This window comes from Sus scrofa, chromosome 11, assembly GCF_054392235.1.
Source record: "Sus scrofa isolate SSC_HxYL_T2T_F1_AM1 chromosome 11, Sscrofa_HxYL_maternal_Yorkshire_Landrace_v2.0, whole genome shotgun sequence".
NCBI classification, from domain to species: domain Eukaryota; kingdom Metazoa; phylum Chordata; class Mammalia; order Artiodactyla; family Suidae; genus Sus; species Sus scrofa.
In genome coordinates this window covers 9,481,611-9,500,457 of record NC_139393.1, presented here as the reverse complement: position 1 = coordinate 9,500,457, position 18,847 = coordinate 9,481,611, and the positions used below count along the sequence as shown (strand labels likewise).

Below are 18,847 nucleotides of genomic sequence, written 5' to 3'. Positions count from 1 at the left end.
ATTTAAGGCATATTAAAAGGCCTCATTTAAGAGCTTCTCCATACTATTAGCTCTTAGAACTGCTTTCTCTCTTTTCTCTATTAAAGTAACAAATGATAATATGATCTTAAATTGAACAGTTATCTTCTGCTTTGGTGGTTGGAGAAAACTATTTTTAAAAAGGACTACTTGCTGAATCCTGTGATAGGGATAAAAATAAAGCAAGTAGAATTACTGCCAAGTTGAAAGAAATATTTTCTCTTAAGTTACAGTCCAGATGATCATTTTGTTAAAAAACAAAACACTATGAAATCTGCTTCTGATTTAAAATATTTGAACTTTTAATAAATTACTTAATTTCACAAACCACATTGGAATCATAAAAAGGAAGTACAGTGAGGGGTCTGTTTTTCTCATCGTCATGCTGACCTAAGGATGAAGAATTGGTCAAAAGAAAACGCCATTGTAGTATCTTACTCATCCTGACTTTTTTGATCAGGATAAAACTACAGAACCAACACATTCATTAAGGAAAACTGGTTCATAGTGGGTTGCCTCTTAAGAAAACAACCTGAAATAGGAACTAAACTAAAAGGAATTACGTGAGTCAACAGTACTTAGAAACCCAGTTTCTTTTAACTATAGGGACACACCTCTAAAAGAAACAGGTATGTTTATTTCATTTGTAAAATAATACTTATAATGATCAAATCCTGTCTAAAGATGGAAAGGAGATTTTTTTCTTGATGAGTTAGTAAATATACAGTCACAGTTTTAAGATACATAATTGAAATAAGACTATTATGAGTGTAGAGGCAGGGAGAGATCATTGCTGTGATATACAAGCTTTTAGGTGAATTTTGAACTATTTCCTTTCTTTTCTCATTATGTAAATTCTGATGTACAGTTGGAAATTGTATGTTTTACAAACTGGAGAGGCTGAGTCAATAACTAATTTATCATCATTTTGGTTTTTGTTGCCTTTGCAGTCTCTTGGATATATTTTTTATTGTATTTGTGTCCTGCGTATTAGTCTTGTGTTCTTCAGTCCTGGCTGGGGAATTCTCTTGTTCTTTGATCACAGATGTAGTATGATGCCTTTTCAGTCTGGGATAATCTTTTGGACTAGTGGAAACAGTCCTAGTGGATTCACTGATAGATGTAAGTTGATTTTCTCCTGCTGAACCAGACAAAAGAGCTTGGGTATTTATTAGTGCAAGTTCTTCATCAGCTATTGAATCACCTTCCAAAAGAGAAATGTCATTAAATTTTTTAAGTGGAGTCATCTGAGGAGAATTCAATTGTTTTTTCTTTATAGGTATTTCATGTTTGGTGCCACAACTCCGTGGTGGCTGAAATGCCTTCTGTGCAGCTGGAGAAACAAATGTACAAATGGGACTAACAGGTGGAGGTACAGGCAGTCTACTCAAGAAATCCAAGGCTCTTCTCTTTTTGCAGTTTTTTGGGTCTTCAATCTCTTTCTCCCCCTTGCAACAAGACTTTGAAGTCATTTGGGCTGATACAGGTGTGGAGACAGACTTCCCTTTTGGCTTATAAAGTGATAATGGACTTTGATAATTCATCTCAGTACTGGGAGAAGACATCTAATAAAAAAATTTTAAAGTAGCCTATATAATTACGTACAGATATATAAGACAAAATCAAATTAGTTTTTCATTAAAAAATATTTAAACATGCAAATATCCCACACTCTCACTACTCCCCTAATGGCTGTGATTTCAAGAGACATTCATATTATTATTCTTATTTCAGAAAGAAATCATTTTGTATAAGAGGATATACAAATGACATGAAAGATGAAGACATCTAGTAAGCGACAAAAAAGGAGGTAGGGGACATAATTTATGCTTTAATCTTTTTCTTGTTATTAATGGGTTAAACAAAAATTAAGATTTTTAAATCATTTTAGGAACACAGACTGCCTAGGTTCTATTACCTACTTTTCTAGTTTTGTGACTGTAGGTAATTGCCTAACCCCTCTGTGTCATAGTTTCCTCATCTGTAAAATGGAGATAAGTTTTTCTCATGGGGTTGTTGTGAAGATTAAATGAGTTAATATGCATACGTATAGCACATGCTAGCTACATAAGAATCAGTCCTTATCCAGTTTTACAGACTGTAGCTTTGCTTATATTATGATTTAAAGAGTTAAACTCAACTTAAAAAAACCCGTAATTGTTTAGAATAGTCTTCCTAGGAAAAGACATAGGCAAGAAAAAGTTTTCAATCACATGTACTTGCCATGCTAAAAATGAAAGTGTATGTTTATAAAATTTTCCCCCAAAGAATACTACACTCTGGCTTCAATATACAAAATATAATTTCCAGATAATGTATACCTATACATTAACAATTAACCACACTTTCTAACTGAGGGTAACTACATTTTATAATGTTTACTAGGTATATGCCAGAGCATATTATTACTTCCATAGACAATATTTAAATTTATATTAACTTACCAGAAACTTATTTCCTGTGCCAAGGACGGTCTGAGGAGTTTGTGGTTCTAAAGTACAGTCTTTAGTTGGAGTGAACCACTTGGCATTATACGCTTTAAGTATATGAATACGCTTGTTTTCTGCCTCATTGCAGAATATATCAATATTCTGAGAAAATAGATTAGAAAAGCTGTTTTGTAAAATGCAAACCCAAAGATTCATGTTTTTTAGAAAGTAATGTTTTTAGAAAGTATTAACTTTAAAACCAGAAATAATAAACACAGACTATAAAAAAAGACTGAGACACCCCCAATTTGATAGCTAGTGTCAAAACAATACACCAGTAAAAATGCAAACCTACATCAGTGATACAGGGGAACTTAATTGTTGGTGAGAGAGGGAGCGGGTGAGTCTGTCTGTGAGGGAAGGAAAGCGATGTACGAGATCTTCCCAACCATCTGGATTACTCAGCTCATTATCATCCAAGACGGGATTTGGAGCTGGACGGCTGGGGCCCAGGTCGCAGCTGTATTTACTACCTAACAGCCAGAAATCAGCTCCCGTCTCACAGAGGACTCCAGAGGGTAGCGGTGAAATGAGAGAACCGCCTCAGGTCTGTTCCAAGAATTCACTGAAATGATGTATAGGTGATACCATATGAAACTGTTATTTCGCAAGTCACAAATGGTCAAATACCAGCACTTTGGTTATGGTTTAACCTAAGCTACAAGAATGTTTTGTTAAAATTGAAAATGCTACGCAAATGTGTCCGTCACCTCTGAACTGCCCTTGAACGGTCTCGGGGAAGATCTGGGATGTGAGGAGTAGATTCTCTGCGAGGGGGCCAAATAATGTGACCCCCAATTTAAAAACCAGATAAATCAGGGTGTTACTCTTCAGGATGTACACTGAGTCTTTAGATAAAACACGATACAAACTTCCTTTTATAGCTCGCTACTTTAATGCTTTTAAAATACAATTTTATTTATATAAATTTTGAATCCATCTCAAATATTAAACTAAAAACTAAGAGGCTTTTGTAGCAATTTATACAATCCAACATTTTATTGGGAGGCATCATTAAGTATGAATGATGGTTCTACAAATGAACCCTGATTCTACCAACTTCCTGGTTCTGCCAACTTGGCTGTATGACTTAACATCTCTGCTTCTCATCAATGAAATGGGAAAAGAGTTCCCTACTTCACAGTGTTGGTGGGAAAATTAAATGAGATGCTCAGAACAGGTCAGACATATAGTAAGCACTCATAAACTCTGTTCTCCTATTTGGTATTATTCCAAATCAAAGACAGGTATCAACTGTATAAAATACCAGATATGGAGTTGAAACTATAAATTTGGAGTCTAGATATTACTAACAATTACACTGCCAAGTGCTGTGAACCATGGGAAACTCATCTTATTTGTGTTACCACTGTCCAGTTTGCCTACATGGTCTATAGATCTGAACATCCTTCTCACAATTTTTCCTAATTCACTTCCTTTCAAATCATTCTTTCCTCCCTGAAAGCTGTCACCTACCATCTCCTCAGGTTTATGAACAATTAATATATGATGAAATCTCACCTTACATCATACTGCAACTATTCAGTTTTCATAAAAGCTGCCACTTCCTTGACATTTGACTCTCAAAACAGGAAAATACTAACATGCATGGTAATGCTCAAAGCTAATTTTACCTCGATAGTATTTTTCATTTTGTGGAATGTTTCTTGAAAATGGCCTTCCTTTGGACTGGCAGAAAACATGGAAAAATCTCCAGCAAATAAAGTAGGAATTCCTGATTTGGACTCTGGTCGCCACTGGAGGTTGCTTGCAGCAACTAACATGTGAGGTTTAATGATGTCTTCATTAAGATCGATCCAAAATTTTATTGCCAATAAATTATGGCATTCATCTGACAAATAGACCAAAGAAGCAAGACCTACAATGGGAAACAAACAAAGAATACGCATCAAATTTCATTTATATGTGTTAGAGAAATTTAAAAATACAAGGAACTTCTAAATATAGCCATTTTGGTATGGTAATGGTAAAAACAAATCAAAATAACCAAACTTAGAGAAAGCTCAGGAATTCCAAAATGATCTGTTGCTTATGGTACTAAAATTTCAATGCAATATGACAACACATTCTGTAATGCAGGCCATGGGGAAGCAGCAACATGTAAGCTGAATAGGAAAAATTCATCAAGATGGGAAGGAAAAAGGCATTCTAGGCAATGTGAATGGATTTTTACAGTTAAATGCTTTAGTGTGTCAAGAATGTGAAACTGTACAGTTTAGCTGAGGGTTTGGGTTTCATTTTCTAAAGGACAGGGAACTACTGAAGATTTAAGTTAGGAAACATGACTAGATTTGGGTTTTAGAGAACTAGTGCTTAAGGCTTAAGGCGACACTTTGAAACTTTCTGATAGAAATTTCTTTCTCTAATACTTGACATTAAACTAAGTAAACAAAGAAAGAAGTGTCCACCAAAAACATACATAAGGAATATCGTGATAAGAAATTTAAAAACTGGTAATGAAAGAAAAAAACTAACTGTGGACAGAACCAAGCACAGGAAGGCTCAGCTTCTAGTCCCTTCCCTGCACTGGTGAAATGACACACATCTTGAGGATTCTATTGTCCTTAAATCTGAAGACAAGCAAACAGAATGGGTATCCTTACTTTTTTCCTCTTCTGATCAGAAGTAATTAAACAGGAGGTCAGGATTGCCTGACAGAGTAACATTGTGCTTGGGTTGAAGTGGGTCCTATAACAGATGTTGACGTCCTAACCTGTGAATGTGACCTTATTGGTAAAAATGGTGTTTGCTGACAAAATCACGTTAAGGTGCGGTCATTTCGGTGTGTCCTAATCCAGTGTCCTTGTAAAGAGCGGAAAGGTGGACAGGGACATGCACCCAGGGAGAAGGCCAGGTGAAGATGAAGGCAGAGCCGGGGGTGGTGTGGTGCGTCTACAAGCCAGGGAAGGCCACAGACGGCCAGCACACCGTAGAAGCTAGGGGCGAGGCGCTGGGCAGATTCTCTCTCAGTCTCAGAAGGAACGGCCCGGCCAGTATCTTGATCTTGGACTCCTAGCCTTCGGAACTGTGGGACCATACAGACAACACAAGGCTGCTGAAGCCGCCCGGTTTGTGGTACGGTCCATGAACAGACGCGGCTACTCCCTGATCTACGACAGAGATGCCGTCTCCCAGGGATATGGAGTGTATGCGGATAACACTCACATGCCAGCCCGCATAGAGCAGCTAAGAGGGGAAAAGCTGAACCCAGGAGAAAAAGTGGGGGTGGGAGGAAGAGTCAAGAACGGGGTGCTGGCAGGTCTCTTTCTCCCACACACTTCCCCTTGCCACCACAACCCACCTTGGAACCATTAGAACTAATCTCGTGTCAGTCTCCACAAGAAGCCCAGGCCCCAGGTCACCCTGGCCTGGGGCCTCCAGAGCGCTCTGCGCGTTGCCGTGCTGGACACCATCTCCGACCTCTGACTTCCCGCAGCCTCTCGCTGGATCCTCTGGAATCAGTAAAGTCTCCACTACCCTCAGCCTTTCCTGTAAGTGAAGCCTGGACCTCCTCGGAGGGCACACGGCCCCTGCAGACCTCCTGTGCTCCTGGAGGTCAGGCGGGCAGGGTCTCCTTGCCCCTCGCTGCTGCTCCCTCTCCCTGAAGGAGCCGTGACCTCATATTCTCAGACTGTGCCGCTCCCCACTTCGCCTTTAGGCACTTACGTGCCCCCCGGTCGCTCACTCCCTTTCGCTCCGTGAAGATTTTAACTCGTAACTCACTGTCATTCTGACCACTACCGCTGTACTGCTGGGTGAGTCTGGATACCTCTTCCCATACTCTGAGCTCCCAGGTTCTTTGCTTTCTCCTCCTCGAATGATCCTGTTCCCCAGTTTCTGGCAGATGCTCCCTCCAATGGACACACCCAAGACTGTTATTTCCGCCAACTTCATCCCCTCCAGCATCTCAATTTCAAATCTGCTCTTCTTCAGCCACCACCTGTCATCTTTTCCGCTCACTCCCTCTGGAGCCCCAACTCAGCCAATCCTGCAGCCCCGCCGGGACATGTTTGTTTTTCGAATCTCCCGTTTACACTCCTCTAATGTCCGCTCTTTCCTCGGTGTTGTGTGTAAAAGTCCGGGGCCCGTTACTAAGACCCCGCCTTCGAGTACAGCCTGGAATTCTCTGCTCTCCCTGCTTTGTGTTACTCACCAGGCTAGAGTCAGGTTCAATCTCGCTGCCTCTGCTTTATGCACCTTCACAGTGAAACATGTTTGGAACAATATCACCCTGGTTTCATTTTATATTTATGAATGTTAGCCTCCAGAGGGCCCTGGGGGTCACCTAGTCCATTCATTCCACCTTTTTAAAAGCACCAGCTCCTACTTACTAGACCACCAGGGAACTCCTCTCACTCGGCCTTTCTTAAATGAGCATTTCATGCCTTTCCTTCTGTTCTCAGACCTTCAGTACCTTTTCCTTAATTCTGACTCTCAGCTGATGATTCTGTTCCTTATTTTACTGAGGAAACAGAAGCAATGAGAAGAGATCTGCCCCAAGTTCCCACCTACACACCAACTCTTGCATGCACCTCTGCACCCAGATACTTTACCATTTCTCCCTCTTTAGCTGTGGATGAACAGTCTCCACTACCAGCTGAGGCCGATCTCGCCACACCCCCCCAGATGCTGTCCCTGCTCCTCTTTTTCTTCCATCCTCGATGTTTACTCTCCTTATTGGACCCTTCTCAGCAGAATAGAATCTCCCATCAAGATGCTGTTAGCACTTTCATCAGAAAAATAGTCTCTTGATTCCAAATTCCCCTTCCAGCTACTGCTCCATTTCTCTTCTCCACTTAAAGCACTGTTTGTGTGTTTGTTTGTTTTAATGGCTACACCTACAACCCTCTGGGCGAGGGACTGAACTGGAGCTGTAGCTGCAGGCCTCTGCCACCACCACAGCAGCACTGGATCCTTAACCCATTGAGCAAGGCAGGGACTGTACCTGCATCCTCACAGAAACTACACTGAGTCCTTAACCCACTGAGCCACAATGGGAACTCCTTTATTGTTTGTTTTTCTTTTTCGGCCAGCCCACAGCATATGGAGTTCTCAGGGCCAGGGATCAGAGCTGAGCCACAGTTGCGACCTACACCACAGCTGCACCAACGCCGGATCCTTTAGCTCACTGTGCTGGGCTGGGGATCGAACCTGCATCTTGGCACTGCAGACACTGCTGATCCTGTTGCGCCACAGCAGGAACTCCAAAGCACACTATTCCTGAAATGCCTGCCCTTGCTGTCTGCATCCCTCTCCTCCCACCTCCCCTGCCCCACATCAGTCAGCTGCTCACTCCCACCACTGCGCCAAAAGGGCTAAAGCCAACAATCCATTCTCCGTCCTTTCCTCATGCTCTGTGCTATCAAATGCCTGCTGACGGGCCCGAGTCAAGGCCCTGGCGCACTTCTCTGTCTACTCTCACACCTACAGTGACCTCATCCAGTCTCAGGAATTTAAACCTCCCTTGTAAGTTGATGACTTCCCAACTTGTACCTTCAGCCCAGTCCATTTCCTTAGAACGATATCCAGCTGTTAAGTAGAAATCTCTTAAGTACATCAAGCACCTAAACCTTACCTGCCCGAAACGGAGCTCCCGACCTGACCTGCACACCTGTTGCCTTGTAGTCTCCCCCTCAGTCAACGGCAACTCCATTTTTCCAGCTGCTCAGACCCAAAACCTAGGCCCTCCCTCCTTGACTCCTCTTTCATCCACCCATCCCTCTACCTTCAGAACACAACCATGATCTGGCTATTTCTGGCCACTCCCATTGCTTTTGTTTGGTCTAACTGATTATCAATTGCCTAAATTTACAGTTGCCTCCAGCTATTTCCCTGTTTGGAGTCTCCCCCCTTAGAGTCTATTCCCAGTGTAGCAGCCTCAGTGGGCCTGTGAAAAGCCAGTCAGATGGCGTCACTCCTCCACTGCTTCCTATGACTTCCCGTCACTGTCAGAGAAAAGCAAGCCTGGGCAAGGACCGCCCCGGGAGCCGGTCCTTCACCGCCTCTCTGCAGCTATGAGTCCTCACTCTTCTAGGCTCTGCTAATGCTTACGAGGAAGGACCCTGCTAGGACATGACCTCTGCCTGGAATGTTCCCCCCCCAAGATGCCCACATGCCTCTTTCCCTCTGGTCCTTCAGGTCTCATTCACATCAACTTCACAGGGAGGTCTTTCCTCACTTCCCTGTCTGAAGCTACCTTCCCTTCCCCTTCCCCTGATCCTACCTGTCATTCCCTGCTTAATTCTTCTCCTTAGCCCTACTAAGAAAACTGTCTTTGCTATGTATTTGTTTTGTGTGTGAGCTCCCTCCCAACTATAACACAAGCTCCACTAGGGCAGTGATGTTTTATTCACTGCCATGCACCAAGCCTTTACAACAACGTCTGGCACCTAAGAGGCATTCCACAAATACTGACTGAATGACTGAAAGAAGTTACCCACCCTCAATAACAACAATATAATGCGGAGTCTCTCAAGTATGACCAAGATGAAATGAAATGCTATGAAAACAATGTGGCACATTAACATGCCACAGTCAAAGAGAACCCACAAAGCACTAAAGCACAACTAAACAAACATTAGCACATTAAACAAAAATGAGAAAAGGGCATGGCAAAAGACAAAGAGCACAACTCATGAGTAAACAAAACTAAAAATACAGAAGAAAATCCCTGAAGTCTTCAAAACTGATTCATGCTATTGAACTTAATAGGAACATATATTCAATAAAACAAAAGCTTGAATATGGATATGGGATGAAAAATATCCCTGTAAGACAAAAAGAAGAGTGCAGGGCCAAAAAAATAAATGGAGGATATCAATTTACTATCATAATGGGACAAACACATGCATTACAAATACCAAGGAAGAAAAGATATATTGCAAAAAATAAAATTACTGATGAAAAGGCCAGATATAATCATGGTGAATGAAGACAGAAAAGACAAAGAAAGAGAAGCAATCGGAGAAGAGATAAAAACAAAAAATAAAAATAATCTGACATAAGACTGACTGCTGTCCTTGAAGTATAAATCCCAATAAATGAAATAGCAGATTTATTCAAAGATATTACAGAATTTCTCTGAAATAAAGAAAGCACTGACTCTTCAGATTAAAAGGGCATCTGTGTTCCAGGAGAACTGTATACTAAGACATAGTTTAAACTTTTAGACATAAAAATACATCCTTCAGACACCTAGATATAAAAAGAAAATCACCTAAAAGGAGGGGAAATTAGGCCATTCCCAGACTATTCAAAAGAGCAGTTTCTGCAGAATTCTGAGAGAAGGAAAGCAAGAGCCCATATAATTATACCTGCCAAGACAGTCTCAGAATTAGAGCCATGGGTTCACAATTCAAACACATGAGGAACTCATGGAATAGGGCACGCTTATTTGAAGGCTTCTGGAAGAGCTTGACAATAAGCCCTAGCCAAAGAACTGAGGAAGGGAGAGACCATGAGAGGGCAGTTGATAAACAAGGACTCCGCTGCCGATGGAAGGCCCTACCCTGAAGTGCACACTATGTTACGAGCTGAGGATACAGCAGTTAAAGTCTCGGCCCTTAAGAGAGCTAACAGTCTAGAAGAGGGAGACAGAACCACAAATAAATGCTGTTAGGTGCTGGTGGGTGACAGGAAGAAAAATAAAGCCGAGCAAAGGGGAGAAAAAGAGCTGGGCTGGGGAGTAGAGGGAGTACAGCTCTTTCACAAAAGGTGCTCAGGGAAAGGCCTCTTAGGAGGCTGCACTCGACCAGAGGCTCGAAGGAGCCCAGGGGGCAGCCAGGCGGCTGTGTGAGGGAAAGGGTTTCTGGGGGAACAGTGAGCGTCAAGGCTCCGTGATCAAAGCGGAGAGGAGAGCAAGGAATGTGTCAACACAGCTGAAGGGGACAGAGCTCTGGGAGGTGAGAGTGGTGAGGCAGAGTGTGAAGGGGCCTGGTGCAAAACGGTCCATAAATGGAAGGCATTTGTGCTGAAGCTGAGGCCTAAGCTGGGCCTTTACATGTGCACGGTACTCAGGACTCTGCAGATAAAAACCCGTGGGTCAAGGTGCGGGAGGAGGAGTGAGCAATGTCCTCTTGAAGGAATGCAGTACAGATGCTGCAGAGTAGTAACAACGCAAGTAGGAGGTGAAGGCTCGACAGCTCAGTCAGCTGCAGTGGGAGATGAGAACCACTTGTCTAGCAATCACTACTATGCTGCAAAACATTTTCTAGCAATTTCTTTAGAATTAAATAGCACAGAATAGGATGAAAGTTGTTTCCTTGTAATAATGGTGAATTGCTTTTCATGAAGCATCAAGGTTAAAACAAGCCTACTCTCAAATCACTAGTGCCCAAACTTGCCAGTGAGTGGCTCCAATTAATTATAAGGAAGACACATTTTAAAATGTTCTTCAAAAGCATCAACAAAAAGCTACCATTAAATACACTATGTATTACCTGTTTTTTTCACGACAGAAACTACAAATCCTATTAGGTCCACCTCAGAACAAGGTGGCTGGAAGTCTGGATCCAATAATTTATTGAAGTGAAGGGGCTCCCTTGGCTGATAAAGTTGGAATAGAATTTCATCTGAAGCCTAGAAGAGAAAAAAAATCAGTATGTGTAGATGCTATAAACTAATATGCACTTATCGAAACTGAAAAAGTATAATGAAAAGTCTATACCGGTAGTTGCTGATACTGAGTACTTTTTGTTGCTGTTAACTGTATGTTAGCTCTTTCAGATTTACTTTTAGATTTTGCTGCTGTAAGATGATAGATTCTGTATCTCTTTCCCTCTGTTAGGAGGGAACATAAATCTGATGATGGACGCCAGATACTCAATATAACTATTTAGAGAAAGAGGAAGAAGACACAATGGAAGAAAGGATAATCATTAAGAGTCTTTTTAAAACAATAAATATTGAGGACAATAAAGAAGGATTATGCTATCATTTCATGGGCACCAGTAGCGTATTTTTGCTCCTCTGATACATACTCACTTTACACTTTATCTAGCATTTGAAATAATTTTATTGATAATAATTCCTCTCTTTTTTTAAATGGCCGCACCCACTGCATGCACAAGTTCCCAGGCCAGGGACTGAATCCAAGCCACAGCTGTAACCTACACCACAGCTGCAGCAACACCAGATCCTTTAATCCACTGCATGGGGCCAGGTATCGAACCTGTCCCTCCACAGCAACCTGAGCTGCTGCAATCAGGTTCTTAATCCACTGTACCACAGTGGGAACTCCTGATAAGAGTTGTGTTTTTTTTTTTTTTTTTTAACAAAATTGACAAAAACAAAAAGTTTACATACTGACCTGAATCTTTTTCCTTTTTGTTATAGCTTATGATACGCAACTTCCATACAGGTGTAACATCTCTTGGTAAAATCTGTTCCCCTTGCTCAGCAGATTGCATAGCCTTCCTGAATTCCAGCTGGATCTGGGCTTGCTTCTTATCATTCAACAGCTGTCTGTGATTATTCAAGGCTCTTAACTGCTCTTCACTAAAATAACCCTGTAGCCATTTAGTATATTAAAGCAGATAATTTCAGAATAAAAAGCAAACAAGACAGAAAAAAACCACTTTACCTATTATTAATGAATCTCTTTAAATGGGGATAAAACACAACAGAATTGAGTTCACTTTAAGGATATGACAATATAAAAGTTGAGATTAATATCCTCAGCTTATCATATAATATTTTCAAGTACCTTAAACAGTTTATTAATTTTTGTGACAAATTTACCTAAGGCCAAAACAACACCAACTTACAAACACACTCTCATCATCATCAACACTGACATTATAAATGGCTAACATCTATCTGAATGCTTTTTACTGTATTTGAGAATTTCATTCACTAATCTTTACAGTAATCCTATGAGGTAGGCACTGTTATTACTTCCATGCGGTAGATGATGAAACTGAGGTACAGGGAGAATAAGTAATTTGCAGAGGCAAAGAGGCAGGGGCTGGCTCAAGAGCCCTCACTCTTAGCCCCCTGCAGTATAATTTCATTAACTCTCTGGAACAGCAGGTACAATTCAATACAGTACATGTGCTCTAAGCACATTTATCTCTGCCCCTACATTTCAGCAAATTGCTGTTTGAATCTGCTAGGAATCTCACCCAATGTTAACAAAAAATAAATGAGTAAGCCAAAAATAAAATAAATAGGAAGTGGAATCCCGACACAAAACCTACTAGACTGCTGAGGGCGTACCTGTCTTAATACCCTCATCCATGTTGGGAAGGGAACTGAAGTCCCTGGGTCCTACTAAGGTCTTCCTAAATGGGCAGTGGTAGGGTCGAACGTGGATACTTTAGAAAACGTGTCGGAGTTCCCGTCGTGGCGCAGTGGTTAATGAATCCGCCTAGGAACCATGAGGGTTTGATCCCTGGCCTGGCTCAGTGGGTTAAGGATCCGGTGTTGCCGTGAGCTGTGGTGTAGGTCGCAGACGCAGCTCGGATCCTGCGTTGCTGTGGCTCTGGCTTGGGCTGGTGGCCACAGCTCCGATTTGATCCCTAGCCTGGGAACCTCCATATGCCGAGGGAGAGGGCCTGGAAAAGGCAAAAAGACCAAAAAAAAAAAAAAAATTGTGATTGTAAAAGTCCCACAACATTAGACATTGTCACTGAAAACAAATCCTTTTAACAACGTATTTTAGAAACTGACCGCAATTTTTCCCTCTAAAAATTATAATGATAACTTTAAGTGTCATCTCATAGAATCATATAAATTTCAACAAATGTAAAGAGATAAAGGCAAATAATTTTTCACGAGAGCATAATAAAGCCTTACAGCCTTGCAGCAAATATACTCTCAGGCTTGAAAATCAGACTCCCTGCCCACAGGAAGAATCCGATCTGTACCATTTGGGAAAAGAGGGAATTCTATTCAGAACAGTACTGCTCACTCTCCTAGCAGAGAACTATTTATTTTGAGGTCACACTATTTTTTAATTTTTAAAAAACTTTTACGGCCACCCACGGCACATGGAAGTCCTCTGACTGAATTTGAGCCACAGCTGAGACCTACACCACAGCAGTGGTGTGGTGGTGTGGCTGGATCCTTTAACCCACTGTGCCTGGTAGGGGTTCAAACCTGCACCTCTGCAGTGACCTGAGCTGCTGCAGTCAGATTCTTAACCCACTGCACCATGGCAGGAACTTCCGAGGTCTCACTATTTTAGAAAGTATACGAAATATATATACTTCATCAAGTTGTTACTGTCATTAAATAGATGAAATTCATCAATAAATGACAGTTTTCCTAAAATTTCCCTTCTTCTCCCTATTTAGCAAACCGATCCTAGAATCTGCATTAGAGACCCAGGTAGCTAAAAATTTAGGGAGTGGCTTATCTTAATACATGAAATGGGTGTTCTGATAATAGTAACTAATGTTTATACAGAACTTTACAACAGTACACTTAACATACTTTGTCCAATTTGATCCTAAAACATCTTTGGGGCCCATCTGATAGCTATTTTAGGTCCAATTTGTTAGCTCATAAATGCTGGCACCATGATTCTAAAGCCTATGCTATTTGTAACACAGTTTAGGGCTTCTGAAACTTCTCTACCTAGGCGCCCTTGGTAGAGGACTATGGAATAAACTCAAGGTAGGATCTGAGAAAGAGCTGAGAACATAGAAACTCAGACACTGATTGAAAGATACTTGCTTTATCTTAAAAATAAGGAAATTTGCATTTTAAACCAAATTTATTACATAAAATTATTTAACCCTTTCTACCTCTGTTTGGTTCAGAAGTAGAAATGTACCACGCTGCCTTTGTCCATCACCGAGGACCTCAGAAATGTACCCATCCCCTTTGAGAAACACAGCATTTCAACATACTGCTTCCTGTAATGGCCAGAAGAGTGACGACAGTTTCCCACTGTGAAGGATGAAGGTCCAGGCTCACTGTAGGCCGCTGACTCGCTCACCTCAAGGTAACTTGGGTCTGAGGCATTCTTCACTGCTTCGTAAAGTTCTGCACCATCTTGCAGAGCTCGGACTTGCTGTCTGGTTAGTGCCCGTGACGGCAGACATCGTTCTGCTGCATTTTCTAGGGGAAAAAAAGCATGGCTAAGTAGCTGAACTATGAATTTAAGAACACCAAAAATTAGAGAACCCAGCCAAATACCCACAGAAGGGAGGTTAAAAATAAACCACTTATCTGCTAAACATGCTCCAGGAAAATCTGAAACTACTGTGTTCACGGTTTAAAAAGTTGTCATACGAAGAGTTTACTTAATTAGAGCAATTTGTAGACTAAGTAAATGATTTCATGATTCACTTAAATATTAGATAGTAATAATTTTAAGCAAATCAAATATTGAGAGTCCCAGTTTCCTGCAGATTTATATAGAACATGAAGTTAAATAATGAAGAAAATCATGAAGAAATGCAGGAGAACTTAAAGCATAAAACACTATGATTTTTATTATTCAAATTGATATCACAGGGAAAACAAGCTCTAGCTCCGGGTATAAGAACATAAAAATCAACAGCTACAGAAGCAAAAATGCAATGCAGATAAGGACACAGAGAAAGAGAATGACAAACAGCTTGGGGAGAGTAATTTGGTAGTTCTCCTCCTTGTCTCTTTTCTTTCTCTAATACCAAAAATGGATACTCTGTATACTTTAGTACTGAAGCTCAAGAGGGAGTTTACTTAAGACTTGTGAAAACGGCTGTGGGTTAAGTTACATTTAATGGCCTAAGACCATATGCAAGGATATAAAATCTCACCATGTTGAATAAAAGATGTGCTATTTTGAGGCCAATTAAATGCTTATATCTACATAATATTTTTCTAAAAATCAGACAAAATTCAGATTCAGAATTAGGAAAAAACTATTACTCAAAATAAAGATAATTCACCTAATAAGAAGCCTCTAAAATTTGGTTCTCACATGCACAAAAAGATCTTGTAAACACAATTCATTTTACCTTCATGCTGTTCAAATTCTGCTTGAATTTTAGTAAACAGGGCTTCCAGGTTCTTTTGTTGGGCTTCTGCATATTTTGTTGCTTCCTTTTCTTCTTCTCTTTCATTGCGAAATATGTATAATCCAGATGATGTCTTCTCCATCCACTGTGGCAAACAAAAATACACGGTAGGGAGGGATCATTCAAAGGAACTCCCTCTAAAGAAAGAAAGGCCCGGTCAGCATCGAGAACGTATCATACCTGTATAGGATATGCTCTTTGAATAATTACATCAACACAAGCGACATTTCCTCCATCGCTGAAAAGTGATGACAAGGGAAGAGAAAAAGGTCTGGGATCGGGAGAGAAGCCGAGTTTGGCATACCAGCAGGCACGCCGTGTGCTGTTCGCAGAAATCTGGACGAATTGATAAATAAGTTGATTTATAAGTTAAATATATATTCAGTTCTACCTCAGAATACATAATAACGTTTCTTTTCTTAGGGCTGCTTTAAGAACATGCACTACTGGAGTTCCCGTCGTGGCGCAGTGGTTAATGAATCCGACTAGGAACCATGAGGTTGCAGGTTCGATCCCTGGCCTTGCTCAGTGGGTTAAGGATCCGGTGTTGCCGTGAGCTGTGGTGTAGATTGAAGATGCAGCTCAGCTCCCGAGTTGCTGTGGCTCTGGCGTAGGCCAGTGGCTACAGCTGATTCGACCCCTAGCCTGGGAACCTCCATATGCCATGGGAGCGGCCCGAGAAAAAGGCAAAAAGACAAAACAAAAAAGAAAAAAATAAATAAATAAAAACATGCACTATCAAATACTGTAGGAAGATTAGGGAATAAATACAAAAATTGTATGATAGTAACTTTCAAAATATAGTATCTCAAAAAATTACTTACATGCTACAGAATCTTAATGTTATATAGATATTGCTTTTCGAAAATTAAAAGCGAATCTGTCATGTTTAAATTGAAGTAATACTCTAATCACACTGGAATAGAGATCTGGCCAAGTAATCAGAGTGGAAGCTGCGCGACACGATGAGAACAACATGGCGATAAGGGCTATCGGTACCAGAATCAAATGTCGGGGACAAATCTACTCCTGCTCTTTAACTGCAACCACATTATTTTAGCTCAATAGTTATCTCTGACTTCCCCCCTCCCCCAAAAAGCACACACACAAAAATGTAATCTTCTGAGGAATCTGTCACACCAAGTGTATCACTACATTTTCAAGAAATGAAGCATCCTGAATAAGCATAAGTAAATTTAAAATGTAAAACCTGGTACTCCCATTGTGGCTCAGAGGGTTAAGAATCTGACCAGCATCCATGAGGATATGAGTTTGATCCCTGGCTTCACTCAGTGAGTTAACGATCTGACAATGCCGTGAGCTGTGGTGTAGGTCACAGATATGGCTCAGCTCTGGGGTTGCTGTGGCTGTGGCTGTGGCCAGGAGCTGCAGCTCCAATTCGACCCCTAGCCCAGGAACTTCCATATGCCGCACGTGTGACCCTAAAAAAACAAACAAACAAAAGCAAAAAAAAACCTCTCTAGTATTTAATTGAATCAGTGACTGTTTTTTTTTTTTTTTTTTTTAAAGCAGGAGTGTGCCGTAATTGAATTTACCTTTAACATAAGAGATTCTGGGGCTTCAAGAGGTGTACAGGCATCAGGAGAGCCCACTAGCTCTGCTCCATGAATTATGATCTTCTGACCCACAGTCAGTCTACCGTTCTTTAAGAGAGCTGAGAGGGGAGGATCTAGCTGGGCCTTAATAGCATACCATCCATCTGTAAGTTCCACCATAGCCACTTTTGTGGTATCCACACTATTAGTTTTATTGCTACGAGTTTCAGTTATGTTTGTGCCTAATGCAATTTCAGAAACACAGAGAACAAGCGTTTTTGCAGCTGTGTCATCTCTTTCCATTATCTTTTTTATAGCTGATCTTCTGCTTCTATCAATTTCCATATCATATCTAAAAAGAAAAAGAAAAAAGAATTATTTTAGAAATTGGGAGTCTAGAATTTCATTGTAAAGAAAGTCAATGAATAACTGAGAATAAAAATTAAATGCTTGTGTTGAAGAAATGCTAAGAACAAAGAGAATTTAAAATTTGGTATCTATAAATATATTAAGTTTTATACTGCTTAAACATGAATTAAATATTAAAACCCTCCAAATGCAAAAATGCTCTTCTGGCAGTCCCTGAATAGTGCATCGAATTGGTAATTAATATTCTTCTCAGGTGCCAAAAGGTTAAGGAGAGGGTGGGAGAGGAGTAAGAAAGGGGTGCATGAAAGTGTTACTGCTCTTAAGTGTGGGTTGGGGGGGTGGCAAGAGAACTGTCTATCCAGCTCAACAGCAGCGCGGGATGGCAACGGTCACTGACAACTGGCTGGTGTACCTTTGTGATGTGGTCGCCACCCACGGCGCAGAAGTCTGACCCATACCACGATATGTGATTCCAGAATTTAATGCTTTAAACTTGCCTGTATTTTAGTTGAAGAAGTACCCTTTCTGGGTTTAGGCATCTATTAGCAAATTCCTTAGGAAAGGCAAATTCCATAGCTGCCAGTTTCCATATAATCCATCTATAATGATTATAGACCCAAACTCTAGAAATAAGCTTTGGATCCACACCTGGGGTGTCACACAGAGCTCTGAACAAAGGAAGAATAAATAACAAAAAAACACGTAAGATGATACTGAATTCAGTAACTCCGATTATTCTCTGCACAAAAACTACATTGTACAAGATCAGTCAATAAGTTTTTATGAGTTAACGTATACTCAATACATCACATAACTTTAGAAAATGATTTGACAGGTATCAAAATATACTAATAAAAACTGAACATATTAGTCAATACATTACTTCAACTGGAAAATGAGATCCTTAATTTAAAATAATTATAGATTACATACTTCTCATTACAGAGATTGTTTCAAGAAATCACCTAAGAATTTCCTTCTCTAGTCCTGGTGCTCTTCTCGGTATCTTCTTCTTTCTGCTCGAATCTACAGCTCCTCTTCCCTTCCCATTCTCTCAGTACTGAGTAAACAGGAGTAATTACAAGAGCACTTCTGTGAACTTCCACCCTCTTATCAACTCACTGGTGCCCTTACCCTTTGCCTTCGTCTGGCACCAGTGCCCACCCTTCTTGCCTAGTCAAGCACACTGGTCTAGGAAATGCCTCCTCTTTCTCTTGCACCATCAATTTTGTTCCCCTCTATGGAGTTCCTGTCATGGTTCATCAGAAACAAATCTGACTTGCATCCAGGAGGATCCAGGTTCAATCCCTGGCCTCAGTGGGTTAAGGATCTGGCATTGCCATGAGCTGTGGTGTAGGTCACAGCCAAGGCTCAGATCTGACCT

General features: G+C 40.9%; 2 protein-coding genes and 1 long non-coding RNA gene across 9 annotated transcripts in view; 2 read left to right on the top strand and 1 right to left on the bottom strand.

The window, feature by feature from the left end:
• The window catches only part of N4BP2L1 (NEDD4 binding protein 2 like 1), a 28,704-nt gene extending 27,099 nt beyond the window's left edge, over positions 1-1,605 (top strand). The window contains exon 6 of the transcript XR_014819164.1: positions 1,298-1,605. The gene's annotated coding sequence lies outside the window, so the exon portion shown is untranslated. The remainder of the gene's footprint in view (positions 1-1,297) is intronic.
• The window catches only part of BRCA2 (BRCA2 DNA repair associated), a 52,123-nt gene continuing 33,572 nt past the window's right edge, over positions 297-18,847 (bottom strand). For 6 of the 7 annotated variants that reach the window (XR_014819156.1, XR_014819158.1, XM_084981410.1 and 3 more), the window contains 11 exons: positions 17,961-18,131; positions 17,095-17,446; positions 15,719-15,874; positions 15,479-15,623; positions 14,470-14,591; positions 11,836-12,034; positions 11,194-11,357; positions 10,967-11,105; positions 4,142-4,386; positions 2,463-2,609; positions 297-1,583 (listed from right to left, as the gene is read on the bottom strand). Coding sequence is in view for 4 of the 7 variants with exons in the window: in XM_084981410.1 (XP_084837536.1) it covers positions 942-1,583; positions 2,463-2,609; positions 4,142-4,386; positions 10,967-11,105; positions 11,194-11,357; positions 11,836-12,034; positions 14,470-14,591; positions 15,479-15,623; positions 15,719-15,874; positions 17,095-17,446; positions 17,961-18,131 (2,482 nt within the window). In the remaining 3 variants the exon portion in view is untranslated. Of the gene's footprint in view, positions 1,584-2,462; positions 2,610-4,141; positions 4,387-10,966; positions 11,106-11,193; positions 11,358-11,835; positions 12,035-14,380; positions 14,592-15,478; positions 15,624-15,718; positions 15,875-17,094; positions 17,447-17,960; positions 18,132-18,847 lie in introns of all 7 variants that reach the window. The other variant, XR_014819155.1, reaches the window with a different exon arrangement.
• LOC146398515 (uncharacterized) lies at positions 1,750-18,133 on the top strand. The gene is made up of 3 exons (XR_014819165.1): positions 1,750-1,828; positions 14,291-14,475; positions 15,962-18,133. It is a non-coding gene; the product is annotated as an uncharacterized LOC146398515 (long non-coding RNA).